The 14,455-nt window shown below is 40.8% G+C and overlaps 1 protein-coding gene across 3 annotated transcripts in view; it reads right to left on the bottom strand.

Moving 5' to 3' along the window:
- Nucleotides 1–14,455, bottom strand: part of stxbp4 (syntaxin binding protein 4) — a 50,654-nt gene that overhangs the window by 33,725 nt on the left and 2,474 nt on the right. For all 3 annotated transcript variants that reach the window (XM_015048148.1, XM_015048149.1, XM_015048147.1), the window contains exons 2-7: nucleotides 7,691–7,764; nucleotides 7,479–7,574; nucleotides 7,293–7,362; nucleotides 5,120–5,194; nucleotides 1,614–1,699; nucleotides 668–821 (exon numbers count right to left, since the gene is read on the bottom strand). In XM_015048148.1, coding sequence (XP_014903634.1) covers nucleotides 668–821; nucleotides 1,614–1,699; nucleotides 5,120–5,194; nucleotides 7,293–7,362; nucleotides 7,479–7,574; nucleotides 7,691–7,757 — 548 coding nt within the window. In that variant the 5' untranslated portion in view covers nucleotides 7,758–7,764. The remainder of the gene's footprint in view (nucleotides 1–667; nucleotides 822–1,613; nucleotides 1,700–5,119; nucleotides 5,195–7,292; nucleotides 7,363–7,478; nucleotides 7,575–7,690; nucleotides 7,765–14,455) is intronic.

Here is a 14,455-nt window from a genome sequence, read left to right as displayed (position 1 = left end):
GCAACCTGGACACAATAGGGATGGAAATAAATTACATCCGCCACCAGGGGGCGGGAGTGGTGGCATAATAGTTTATCAGGCAGCTCCTGAAGCATCCAACAGGTCAGAACAATGAGTGAAGGTTAGCAAACACACAGAATGCATCATACTGGTAGATTAATGTAGAGGTTTGAAAGAACACAGCTCCATCTGTCATTTCTGAGTTACTTCTGAAGTCTTGGTCTGCAGGTTTCACCAATTCAGACTACAAACTTTTTAAGACCATTAGGAATGGAATTTAAGACCTACAACCCGACATAAATGTACAGAAAAAGGGAAAAATAATAAACTGCATGGGCTGGTAACAGAATGGCGAAGGTAAGTATCGTCCAGATAACGGATTTGCATTACAAAGCCACGACGGACGTAAAAACAAACAAACAAAAAAAACTAGCAGCTAGCTACCAGTAGCTGCAAACGCCGCTGCGTGTGACGCAAACTTCCACGAAACAGGTAAAGTCCCGCGAGAAATCATACCGCAACAAAAATTTCAGACATGTGATTAACGTGTTCACGGTCAACTTATTTCCTGAATGAACACAAGACGTTTTAAGATCTTAATTTTAGACACATGAATTGTAAGGATGCCCAGACGCCCTGAATCTGCTGCGTGCGTGCGTCGTCCTACCTGAAGGCGTGTGCCGGAGTGTGCACGGTGTAGGCCGGGGTGGTGGCGTAATGCGTGGCGTGGCTGTAGGTGGTGATTCCTTCTTTAGGACTGAGCAGCTGTGGGCTCTCTGATCTGGAGGAAGACGAAGAGGACGCCGTGTCCGTCAGCTTGCCTGAACGGAAACAGAAGAAGCTAGCATGAGCACAGGAGCAAAACAATATTTTAAGAATCGAACTCTTTGTTAGGATCACAAAAAAAAAAAAAAACTTGCGTAATAGGAGAGAGACCTCTAAAAGCATTTTTAAAGAGTTATTAGAATTTTTTTTTTTTTTTTTTTTTTAAAGAGACATGTAGGATGAATGAAAAGTTTCTAAAAATCGATGTGGGCATGTTTGAAAGCTCGCAGGACACAAAAAGAATTTTGAAAAAGGAAAAAACTTGTAAGTTTATTGCTGATGAAAAAGTACTAATTCCATTTGTAAATTATTTCGCTTACAGCAAGACGTGTTTAATCAACATTAGGGTAATATTTACTTAAAACAAGCCCCTATCTGTTGCTGAAAAGTTACTTGCAAAGTAGTTTTGTCTTAATTCAATCATACTAAAACTATTTGCACTAGAAACTAGACCAAAAACACTGGATAAGATTTTGCGTTTTTCCAGTGGCGTTGGAAACTTTTCCAAAGAGCTGATTTCCATCAGGCTCTAGAAACACTGGTATTGTTGGAAAAGATTTGGAGGGTGAGGACACTCTGAAAGAGAAAAAAGATGACAAGGAATACTTTTGCATTTATTCAAACTTGGGATGCTTTTGAAGAAAGAGGAAATCGTCTTAAATGCAGATTGTCTGAGATTTTTTTTGGGAGAGGAAAATGTTTTTTGAAATGTTTTCTCAGGATGTTTCCTCCAGCCGTCGGTTCTTTGAGCGATCGTCAGAGAAGCGAAGCTGTTTGATGCGTCTTACCCGTGGACAGCTGCGTTGGAGAGATTCTTCCCGATGACGTGACGTTATTGGAGCCGTACTTCTCCATCAGCTCAGCAAACTCCCTCCTGAAGGACACACAGATGCATCAGGCTGATGGGATTTCAGCACAGAATGATGTGGATAAAAAATTGGATGCGCAATCCGTTTTTTTTACAAACATACGCTTCTGATACCTTACATTATCAAAGTTTGCTTGGGATGTTTACTAAGTTAAATTTAAGCAACTCCAGATAAAATCTTTCTGGAAATGCAGCAGGAAATTTTAAAATCGGTTGAAGCAAATAACATTTATGTCTCTTCCTCTCTCTATTGGTTTCAAAAATGTTTAATTTTTTGGATTCGTCTGAAAGCATGAGTGTATAAAACTTCAGCTGCAACAATGTCTCTATTTCTAGCTTTTATTTCCTGTCTGATCTGTGAGTGTTTGTCTCCCTCACATGGAGGTCAGCCAGTCTCACAGCATCATGCATCACCGCCTGATCCGATTGGCTGTTAATGCCTTTTAAAGTGGATCTGCATGGCTGCAGATAAAAAACAATCAGAGGTCAGGAATTACACGCTGATCCCTTCAAACCTCTGAATTCCTGCCAGTTTTCCTTTGTTCCAAACACTTCCTTATCTTTAGTTTCAGTAAGCGTTATTCCTCAAACGTAACCTGAAATGCTTAGAAAGATTTTCAAGGCAAAAAAAAAAATGCTATAGTGGGTGAAAACTCTAGAACATTTTTTTGAATTCTCAATTTTCTGGATGTTTTGGTTCTTGTCTGAACATTTTGTTTTCTTCTGAAAGCTGCTGACATTTGGTTTGGTTTGTTCGGGTTCAGTCATTGTTGCAGACATTTTCCAACACGTTCCAAGTTGTGGCTAATCTGCATTTCTGCAGCTCTCCCTGAAGAAAAGGAAAGAGGGCAACTCACAAAACTGAGATTACTTCGTCTGCTTAAGTTCCTGTTCACAGTTAAATCTGCAGACATCCCAACATGCACTGCTCCATTAATTGGCGCCCTCATCAGATTAAATTTTCTAAATAAATAAAGAGGATATCAACTTTGTATCTGTCATGGCTGAAAGTCGTCTGTAATCTTTTCCCGTTTCTGAATATATGAGTTGTAATACAGTACATCTCAAGCTCCTGGATGTTGCCACCTTTCCTCTAATGTCTTTTCAGAAAATAACGTGGTGTGGTTCACTATCGTTACTCAATACGGAGTAACTAAAAAGATTGTCAATTTCCCTCTAAAATGTTGCCAATATTTCCATTGGATGCGCTCTGGGATCTTTTGTCGACCTGACGGTCTTAAGCATCGTTTTCCCCTCGGAGCGGTGAGGACACGCAGTCAAATCCTCACAGCGTGATTGCCTCCGGGGCGTCCTCACGGCGACCTGCAGATAATCATCATAATTTGTTTTTTAAAGTGTGAAACAAATCGCTGTAACAATGGAGGTCGGGCCGTGGGGCGACTGCGTGACGCGTCGTCGCAAAGCTGCTTCCGCAGCAACACTCTGCCGCTTTCGTAACAGAGAGGATGGGAGCGAACAGACAGAGGCGAGACGACCTTCTCTGTGCACTCACAACACGCTCTAAGCTACTAAACTTTTTTTTTTTTCGCCAGCTCCATCTGTTCGCCTGCAGAGCGTGACCCTCACTAAGGACACAGACTGTTTCTGCTTAATTTGGGAATGCTGCTGTTGTTTGGGATCAATAAAAGGATTATCCCTCCGTGTTTTACAGCTGAGTGCAGCGCTGAGACTTTACTCACATCAAAAAACTCCCAAACAGCAGAGGGAAGAAAAACAAGATTTTTTTTTTTTTAGCTTTGTATTAAGATGTTTCTGTCCAGATGCTGCAGATTTCAGTCAATTAAAAGAGAACCTCCAGCAGTCTGGAGTGCATTCTGCATGACTGGTGCCTGTCACCATTTTTTTTTTTTTTTTTTTTTTTTTTTTTTGCTGATTGCAGCGAGTAGCTGTGCCGGAACCCCGTGGTCAGACAGCAGCGCGTCCTTATTGTGTCAGGCTGTGTTTGAGTTGAGGCTGAGGGCTGACGTGGAAAAGCACTTGGGCCATCAGGGGGTCAGATCGGAGAGAACGCCATGCATTTTATTTCATGAGCAGACGGAGCTGGAGGAAATAGGAGCTGTCCGTGCCGCGAAACATCAGCTGGTGTCGAGTAAACATCCCACCGGGAAGGAAAGTTAACTCTTTTCTCCAGAATGGATGAAGGAGAAAAATGAGCCCGTTTTTTTTTCTTCTGAATTTTCAAATGAACAAACATCTAATAAAGGAGCTGAAACCCAACCTGCCAACATCCCTGCATAATCCTTTCATATTTTTTTTTTATACTCAGTGTGCCTGTAGCTTGTTCCACATGCAAAGCAGAGATGAACTGATTTACAACAAGCTGACATGTCAGGAAGGGCCACCAGGGGGCATTAATTCAGGTATCAGAAGTAGAGTGAGAGATGTCAGGAAGTTGCCTAAATGTCTAACAATAGATCAGAACATTGAGTGAAGTTCAGCCGACTTTGAACAGACGTCATAACCTGAGGTGGGGTTTCTGTCAGCCTGAGGGTTCGTGTTGTGTAATCATCTGACTGTCTGGTGCCCCTTACTCACTCCTTCTGGGGCTGCTTTGGTTTCCATCTAAAACACCTGCTGTCGTAGCCACGTCAAAGAGATGAACGTTCAACAGTGACGCTAATTTATCTGGTCTTTAACACACACCTAAAATTAGTTATTGTTCTAACCTTAACAAGATGCTTAAACATGTGAAGCCAATCTTGTCCACCGATCTTATCTACCTCAGCAAAGGTCTAAAACTCGACCACTATTCTCTTCCGCTTTCCCGTGAGAGAGGTTCGACTGATAGATCAGTCCACCAAGTCATGTCTACACATTTGTAGTTAACAATAGTCACCTCACTTTTATTAACTCAGCAGGTTTCTTGCTATATTTGGCAACATTTCAGACAAAAAAAATTGGTAAAATCTGAATCGGCAATCGATCCTGACCCTAATCTTAAGACACAGTCAAACTGTTTTATTGACAATTTATTAAACAGGATGAACATGCACAGCAAAAGCAACTCCTCTAAGCTAAAAAATAATCAAAAATGAATAAATAGAAAAACTAGAAAAACTTATAAACCAAAAAAAAAATACTATAAAGTCAATATAAACAAACTGCAATGCATTTAAATAACCCTATTGGTTTAGATTAATACTATCAATGTCAATGTCAAATTTATTTATATGGCAGTTTAAAAACAGGTATAAAACTGCACCAAAGTGCTATACAAGAATGATAATAAAATAAGCTGATGAAAAGACAAAGAGAAATATTACAAGAAAAGAAAACACACTAATATGAAAATATTATGCAGGAAAATATATATTTATTCATTTATTTTTTGGTTAAGTGACTGAAAACATCTTTTAAGTAAAAATAATGGACAATCACTGTTTTCTCGAGGGTCTGATTGCTTACCTGGATTCATCATCTCTGGCGACAAGCAGCGACATGTGATTGGAGAGCGAGGCGCTCCTCAGGATCTCCACCGCCCTGACACACAAACAGCACGAGGTGTAAACGTCCAGCTGCGACACGCTCAAAAATCAGACAGTGTACAACTTTAAGACGTTTTAACACTTGAGTCTTGAATTTGGTGATCTACTTTCTCATTTGGAGGCCCAAGTGATCAGAAGAGAATGAATGACGACTCTAATCGGTTTGCCTAAAAGAGATCAGCAGAAACTTGGACAATACCACCATCAAACACTGTCGACTGCTTCATCCAGAACTTTAAATCTGCATGAATGCCATAATATTTTGAGCTTCTTATAATTTGTTTCAACCATTCCTTTCCTCCAGTGCTTATATAAAGTTTAAAGAGCAACCTGGAACTGAAACAATTTACTAAATATTTATTTAATTGTCTTTTAGCAATTTATAGATAAACCTCCTAGTTTTTGAAGCCATTAACAGCGTTCTTGCATAACTCTGCATCACTCTCCTGCTCAGAAATAGAAGTAGACATGGAGTCCATTTTAAGGGTAGTCCATAAATTTTCAATGGGATTTAGGTCAGGGCTTAATGTTAGCCTGCTTTCTATAATCCAAAACCAGTTTGGGATCATTGTCCCATTAAAATACCAAGTTTCAACCCTCTTGCCAGGGCTTTGCGCCACAGGTGAAATTAAGTTGTTTTGGATGCTCAGTAGCAACCAGGAAACACCAAGACTCAAGCCTGGCACAGCCTGGAAGGCATCTGAACACCTGTGTTACTCTCTACACTGAATCCAGTTTAACACAATACTAGACTGGGAGCGTCTTGGGCCAAAAAAAAAAAGATCTGCTCCAAATCAACAGCTGAAATCTCTGGCTTTGGAAAAAATCTTGACGGCCAGATGAGACAAATACAGACAAAAGTTAAGGTTTTTAAACGTCAGAACACGGTATCAACAGTCAAACATGGCAGTGGCTGCGTCATGCTGTGGGACTGACAGCTCAAATAGTAGATGAATTGCTGAAGTGCTATCTATGCACTCTGACGACTGTCTCCAAGTTCTTCAACTTTCCTAAAAATCAATAAACAGCTTCTAGAATGGCCTATCCAAAGCCCTAACCTCAAATATATTCAAGATTTGTGAATTGTATTGAAAAAAGGGGGATCTGTTGGTGCAACAAGCTAAATTAAATTACCTCTACGAACTGTGACAGGGAGAGTGATCAAATATCTAGAATGATGCCTCCTGGATGGATATAAGAGACATTTAACCACAACATGTGTTTAACCATGTATGTATAATTTTGACCTTCCGTGGATTAAATTCAAACTCACATACTAAGTCTTTGAAATATTACTGCAGCTTTGAATCTTCATTTTCCATTTTCAAGTACTATCATGGTAACGACATAATAATGCAAATACACCGTCTCAACAAACAATAAATTGTAACTTCTAAGTCATTTTAGTAAATAAAACTTTGGAAACAACAAATAAAGTGGATACTGAAGTCTCTGTGAACTAAATTCACAGAGACTTCAGCCCTTGTAGAAAGAGGCTTGTTGAGACCAATGCACCAGACTGAAGCCAGACAGAGGTTCCTTTGACAAGGAACCTCTGTCTTCCTGTCTAGAAGGTTTGGTAACGCTAAGCTGCTCAGGCAGCAGTGAATTAAATCCAGACACAACTCAGGAGTTTAAATCACTGGCATTGGCTCAGGAACACTCAGTGCGTCCACGATAAAGTTGAAGCACGAAATAATCCAGAAATGCTGCTGCTTACTCTGAGCTAGAAATCATTAAAAGACGACTATCCCGGTTTGAACCGCGGCGATCGGCTCGCGCCACTCAAACTCGGGGAGCGGATTTTTTTAAATTTCGGATCAATAATCAGCATCTGCGACGGCTCAGTCAACCCTTGATCGTCTGAGGTGTTATTCGGACAGCTTCTGTTTAAGCCGTTGGGTGTACCGATCCCACTCTGCACCATTGCTTCACTGTCAGGAACGCCACGAAAGGGGTGAGAAGGTGAAATCATCCAGATTGGATTAAAGGTGTTGCTGTGAATCAGTCAAAGTGAACTGATTTGCCGAAGCAAAGTGGTTTTATGCTTCAGTCACACACACGCAGGAATTTGCACACTCAGCCAATCTCACCTCTCATTGGTCACTCCAATCAGGCTGATGTTATTGACATCCAGAATCAGGTCACCTGACTTAAGCCGACCTAGAGCACACAGAGAGACAGGTGAGTGTGTGTGTGGAGGGGCGCGAGGAAGGGAGGCGGGGGGGGGGTAATGATATCTTTTCTGAAATGAGATAAACACTCAGACAGGACGCTACCGTCCAGAGCAGCCAGGCCGCCAGCGATCACACGCTTGATGTAGATCCCGAAGTCTTCACCTGTCAGCTCCCTGTAGCCTCCGATTATTTTCACCCCTGCGAAGGAGCAAAACGAAAAGCTCAGCAGAAGCAAAACTGTACGATTGTCACACTCTGGTCATCGGCTGGTCATTGGGGAGGCGGAGAAAACAGGGGTGCATGGGGGTGCTCACCGAGTCCTTTCTTGCAGTCGGAGAACTCCAGCCTCTGGACAGCTCGGTTGATGCCATGGGGGCCCATGATCGTCCTGGAGACAAACAGAAAGCTGATGGGCTCAAGAACATCTCAACATGGTGCCTCGGGCAAAGCCTCTGCGTGTCCTCAGAGCCCTGCTGCACAAAATAATCAAATCATCACAGGATTTTGTTATTGTCTCCCTCGCTCTCCTCTTGCCTCCCTCTCCACCTCCCTCCTCCTGCCCGCCACACGCAACCAATGATATCTGTCTCCTCCCAAACGACACAGCAGCTGAACCACAAGTGACCTGGATGTTCAAAGGCTCCAGCGGTCGACAACAATGACTCGGTATAATCGGAGGAACAGGAGATGTCAATTGTTAGATCCCAGACAGTCTTCACGAAGACATCCGAGGGTGAGGAGGGTTAAGGCTTAGGCAGCAGAGGCTCTTCACGGTGCGGCTGTCTGTTGGTTCTGTCCTTGTTGCTCAGGCTCAAGCTCAGCGCCGCAGTACAGTGTCAGCCCGAGCGTCATTGAGATGTTTTCAGCTGGTTCTGTGACGGCTGCAGAGACCAACGCGAATGCACAAAGCGGGGATTCAGACTTTTTGAGGCTTTAAGCTCAGTTACAGCTCTGACTCAGGGATGTTCCGCATGAGCCTGTCGGAGCAGCGCCTACGTCAGGTTGATCTTGTCCTGAAGTGGCTCACCTGTTCATTATTAATGCAACACAAAAGAGCCCCCAGCAGGGGGCACTGAGGCGAGAAAAATGTGTTCCAGTTGTGTTCGGAACTGGGAAATTCCGACTGGGAAGTCAACTGGAACAACCTCCGAAGTCGGATTTCCCAGTGGAAAAAGGGGAGCCATTTCAACTGCCCCCGGTTAAGACTTGTACCGGTAGTAAGACATAAGTGGAACATGCTTACTTTACAGGATTACACATGTGAAAGCATTGAACAAATCAAAAATGGAGTTTGGTTTTGAAAATTAAACCTTAAAAGGCTGTTTGTAAGTGGTATGGCGAACAATGTCCAACTGCGCCGCCATGCTGAAATTCTCAACTGGAACGGCTGACGTCAAACCCAGCTCTTAGTTACGACTTCCTAACTAGAACACAATAAAAGAAACTTCTCACAGTGAGGACTTTTTCACGAAGGTGTCTCTAGTTCAGGATTCAGATCCTGTCAGGTACAATAAAAGAACAGATTTGGTTTTCTACAACCTGAAAACTACGTCAGAGCTGGTGTTATGTCACTTTAAATATCTTATTCAGAAAATGTTTGGTCCTGTTTTATACAGAAGTGGGCGATGTAGACTATCATGACATTTTGCGGTACTATCGCCATAACGACAATAAGAACTATTCATTACATCTTTTTTAGGTTACTATATGTTACAGACTGACAAAATATATATATATATATATATCTTTTTCTTAACCTTATCTTATCTTCTTAAGGACACCAATCTCATAAAGAAGTGTATCACTAAACTGCACACGGTAACTGTATTTATCGCTTTATCAGTATTCAGTGATTCTTCTGTTAAACAAACAGTAGGGGAAATACTTTCGATCTTGACAACAAGGACAGCTATAGGGAGGTTTAAACGTCATTAATTGGAATTCATCATAACAACAATAGATCAAAATTTGTGTCGCGATAACAAATTTATCACAATAAATGATAAAACGATACGATAAATGCCCACCCCTGGTTTTATATAGTTTTTGTTGGTATCACAATGCTGGAAGACAGTTTCACCACACAAAACACATGATTTATCATGTTAATCCAGCAGCAACCTGACTTCTTATGAATGAATACGCCACAAAAGACTCTGAGCTTTGCTTTTAGAGAGAAAACAAACCAAGTAACAGAAAAATTCTGCTAGCTTTCTTTGAGCTATTTTACACAACCTAAGAACAGATCAATAGCAATAAATGCAATTCATCCTGCAGATGATTTGGACTCCAAAATAATAACAGTGAATGCACGAGCAGAAGAAGCAAGTTCAATATACATTTTTACAGCTAAAAGAAAATTCAAGCTGCACAAAAACAGTTGTGACTTAAGTTCATTCACTCTCTGAGTCATAAAACCATCAACCGCTTCATTGCGGTTCTACACAGCTTTAGCGTTTACCTGAGGCTAATTACGCGACTATTTCTCCAGCTGTAAGGTTTTTAACTGAGTTTTTGCTTTTCCCTGAGCAGGACAATGTTTTGAAAGAATGTTTGGGATGATCCTCCTGTTTAAATACTGTCAACACGGAGCCGAGGGGGCTCCTTAGAGTTCCTCTGCTCTGATTCTCTGTCAATACTTGCTTTATTTTCTGCTTTGAAAGGGAAGCAGCGCAGCTATCAGGACCGTCGTGCATGTACTGAATGTTATGAAAGGGATTATGGGAATTGAAGTCAGGGTCACTTTGATCTGTTTGAAGAGGCTTAATTAGGAATAATAACATGATCCATCTCAACGAGCAGCCGGCAGCCATATTTACTGCAGGAATATTCTTACACTCAGAGCATACAGATTGATTTTCAGCGTTGAGGAAAGTCTCATCAACCTTTCTGTCATAACTGATAATCGAACGTCACACTTAAAACAGCTCTGCTTTGAGTTTGCTGCACCCAGCTTCAGAACCCACCAGTATAGCGGGTCCCACACAAAATAGTCCCACAACATCATCTATTACTATGTCAGTATCCTTGGTTAGACTAGTTTGAGTGCACGGAGCAAAACAGTCTGAAAATTTGAGAGCGGGGAGCCCGCAGCCGCTCTAACAGGCTGGTAATAACAAACTAATCTGCTTGAGCTTCTTCAGTAATGTTGCTGCAGATCAGAGTGTCAACAATATGAGTCACAACTGAGGCTGCAGTTCTGCACGTGTCTGAAGAAACAAATGCTAAAGTCAGGACGGAGGCTGGAGACGTTCCATGAGTTCATACGAAACATAAAGAGTTCGGTTCCAACCATACATCCATTCATCCATTCATCCACACTTCTGCACCTTTAAACTTGCAAATCGTATTTTGTTTTCAGATTTTTTTTCCTAGTAAGTTCTCATTTTCATCATTAGTGACAGAGTTGCCCTCATCCTGTTGCTATGTCTGTGTTCATTTCCATCAGTCTTTAACTTCCATATCCAAACGGTTTATTTGCTTTAGTTCAAAGAATTTGGGGTTGGAATATGGCAAAAATTTGAAAAAGTTAAAGATGTAGGAATACTTTTACGAAACACCAGTGCAGTATCTACTGCTTTATGGTTGCACTCTGAACCCATCTGTATCATATGTCAACGATGAAAATATTTACACAGCATTTTTTGTAATATAATTAATGTAATAAATAACCTTGTATGCATTTTCTCACCTTTTTCAATTAGTGTGTGTGACTTCTTAAACTTCCCCCTATGTTGGCCAGACAAATTAGAGAACAATGTCACCTGTTTTGTTTTGTTTTTTCTCCTGAAAGGCTATAAGTCAATTAACAGCACGAATAAAGACAATCAGAAGACAGACGACCTGGATTTAAATAGTTTGGAGAGGTTCATTACCGCCACCGGCTACAAGACCTGATTAAAAGGATAAGACCCAGTCTTGGATTTTGTGAACCCGTGCCCGACAGATTCTTTTGATCCCCACGAAACTATGAATCAGAATCTGTCATTTCATTTTCTTCTGCCTCCACCTCCACGTGGATCGTCACACCGATGTGGGTTTTTGCCAGCACGTAAATTAAACAAATCTTCCAGCGTGGAAAAAGTCCCCGGCAACAGCATTTTCCTGTAGATCAAAACCAATCCACGACAGTTTCCAACACACAACGAAGCCAGCCGCTAGGACACGAAGCAGCAATTAAACTGATCACTTAATACCTGATGATCTGCATTACCTGTCACGCATCATTACCATCACACGCCGGCTGGCTGCCAGGCGACACTTTGCAGCACGGCAGCAGAGTCACCCAGGGTAAACGGAAGACGGACACAGATTATGCTGGAGTTTAGATTAAAAACATATGAGCATTTGACATCACAAAGCAATATAATCAGAACATATTTAAACAATCAAAATAAACTGAATTTGTAATTTCACATTTATCCTCTTGTTCAGAACTAAATTATTGATTTTATTTGTTGTGACTCGTTGGATTATTTTATTGATACGTAACTCAAGTGAGCGTTAGTTTAAGGCCATAAACTGACAACCGGAGCTTCAGGATTTTCTAGAGCAGAATTGATGGTTCCTTGAGTTATAACAAGTCATCCGAGTCCTGAATCAGCCTCAAAACATCATAATAGCACCACTATACTTTACTGTAGGTGCAATTACTTATCTTTGAAACACTGTTGGTTCCATGAAAATATTCCACGTTTGTCTCATCAGTGGACAAAGTATTTTTAAAGGTCTTGTGGATATAAGAGTTTTTTGGGGGGCGGTTTGCTACGTTTTTTCCTATTTTGCTCAATAGTAATTTTGACCTTGTATTTCCCCAGTGGATTTTTCCCAGTCTCTCTCTTATGGCTGAATCACAAACACTGGCCTCACTGGAGATTTGCAGAACTTTAGATGTTATTTTTTTGGGGTTCCTTTGTGGCCTCCTGGATGAGCCGTTGATACACTGTCTGAATAATCTTGGTAGACCCAACCAAAACCTAATACCCCAAACCTTAGAATTAGCTTTGTAACCCTTTCCAGATCGATTATGTAAATTACTTTACTCCTATATTTGATTAGTATTTTTATTTTCAATTACAGCCAAAAACCTAATTAAAAGTTTTTGGATTATTTAGGCCTGGCATAATAAAAAAATAAACTTAGATTTCCAAAAATGTAGTTAACTGTTGCGATTAATTCATGATGCAATTACTATTCTTCACAGATAGGGCCAGTTTGGATCTGCTTCCCCCCCACCCCCTTCGCAAATTAAAACATTTAGAAACTTTTTATGGGTTTACTCAGATTATCTTACTCGAACAATATTTGTTTGTTGAAACATTTAAGTGTGACAAAAACAAAACAAAACAAAAAAAATGGAAAACAAGAAGAAATTTGTAAAGACATTCTAGAGAATTCTGGGGTGGAGTCGTCACCCAGTTCTGGACCCCCAGTGGGAGAAATCCATAAATTATCCAAAACAGATGAAAAACCTCAGCTGACTCTTGTGATGTGAAAGAGAAGCGGTGGTATTCTGGACGATGAAGATCCTCTGTTTATCTCTCACGTCCTCATATTCAGGATCTCCTTCTTTCAATCGTGATACGAGACAAAAAAAAAAAAAAACTGCCTGTAATTTCATATAGTGCTTCACACTACTTCCAGTCACTCACCCATTCACGCACACACTCACATGCACAAATGTAGATGGAGCGGTAAATCCAGAGCCTCACCCCAGCTGACCTGATGGAACTGCTTTCGCCAAACCAGGCGGAGCGTTTCACGACTTTCCAGAAGAAAACCTGAGATGACGAGCAGTTGACTGTTGCACAAACAAACCGCAAACTGGAGCAACATCCTCAGAACTCAGAGGACAATTATGGTGAAACTTTTCAATGTTTTTGATTTGTGGACTTTAGCTTTAGACTTAACTCACCCTCTACCAAATGCCAAAGGTCGTGGATTATAAGCCAAAGGACATTAGCTTTTTTTACCCAAATCTCCAAAAAAGTATTTCCCTTTTTTTGGTTCCTACCTAAAGAATAAAGACCAACTAAAAACATCCAGTTCATATCCGGCACTGTCTGTTTTTTTGTTTTTTGTTTTTTTTTGGGCAGAGATGCACTGTCTGAGGATTACTCTTTGCTGTTTGCATATTTAATCTCCTCCTGTCTGCTTCTGCCGTATGTTGAAGTGTTGAATAAAAACCAGAGGCGAGGGGGAATAAAAAAAGATGAGTCTGTCTGTAGACTGATCCCGAGGGGCCATCAGAGGTCACACAGGAAGCTGGGAGCTAATCTCTGCTCCTTGCATTACCTCAGACCATTCATCCACCACGTTGCATTAACTCTGTCCTCCTGAGAAAGTCCTGAGTCTCTTTGTTTTTTTCCCACTGCTTTCAGTTACAATTAATGTCCAACAGAACATATTTGGCTATTACGTTTTGAAAAACCAGGAAATGTAGATGTTTGAGCGTTTCTTTTGGAACGCATGTTCATATTTCAAACATCTGTCAACTAAAAAAATCTGGAAAGATTCTCCAACTTATTTAAGTTGCATCTCAACGAACTGAACCTTGGGACAGACTGAGATCTCCAATTCAACTTTGTCTTGATACATTCCTGCTGAAAAAAATTAACTTATAAACAATCTGAGATATATCCTTTTGCAGAGCCGGAAAAAACTGTAAGTGGTACCGGGGCAGAATTTAATTTGGTGCCCCAATTTGAATTTTTTCCATGAAACAAATCGAATGCAGTTGTGAAGAAAATGTTATTTTTCTGATTCTAATTTTGGAGTCCAAACAAGTGTTTGAAGATACATACAATGTGGAAACAGGTACCAATTGTCATGTGTTTTTTTTTTTTATCACACGTGACCTGGGCACACAAGCAGCAGCAAATGATTAAGTGAGTGAACAAAAAAACAACAAAACAACTATACAACAGAATTTCACAATATATCAGCAAAGGACTGCTTGGATGCAGTGTTTGGTAGTAAATTAAATCCTTGTGGACACAAACTGTTGACAAAGATCTTCATGTCATAGATTGATCACATCTGATATAGAGATAACATTATAGGAAAGTGGTGGGGTCATT

This window comes from Poecilia latipinna, unplaced genomic scaffold, assembly GCF_001443285.1.
Source record: "Poecilia latipinna isolate Pla-1442-1.1 unplaced genomic scaffold, P_latipinna-1.0 Scaffold862, whole genome shotgun sequence".
NCBI lineage: Eukaryota > Metazoa > Chordata > Actinopteri > Cyprinodontiformes > Poeciliidae > Poecilia > Poecilia latipinna.
The sequence above is the reverse complement of the archived record's forward strand: the minus strand, read 5'-3'. Positions and strand labels throughout refer to the sequence as shown.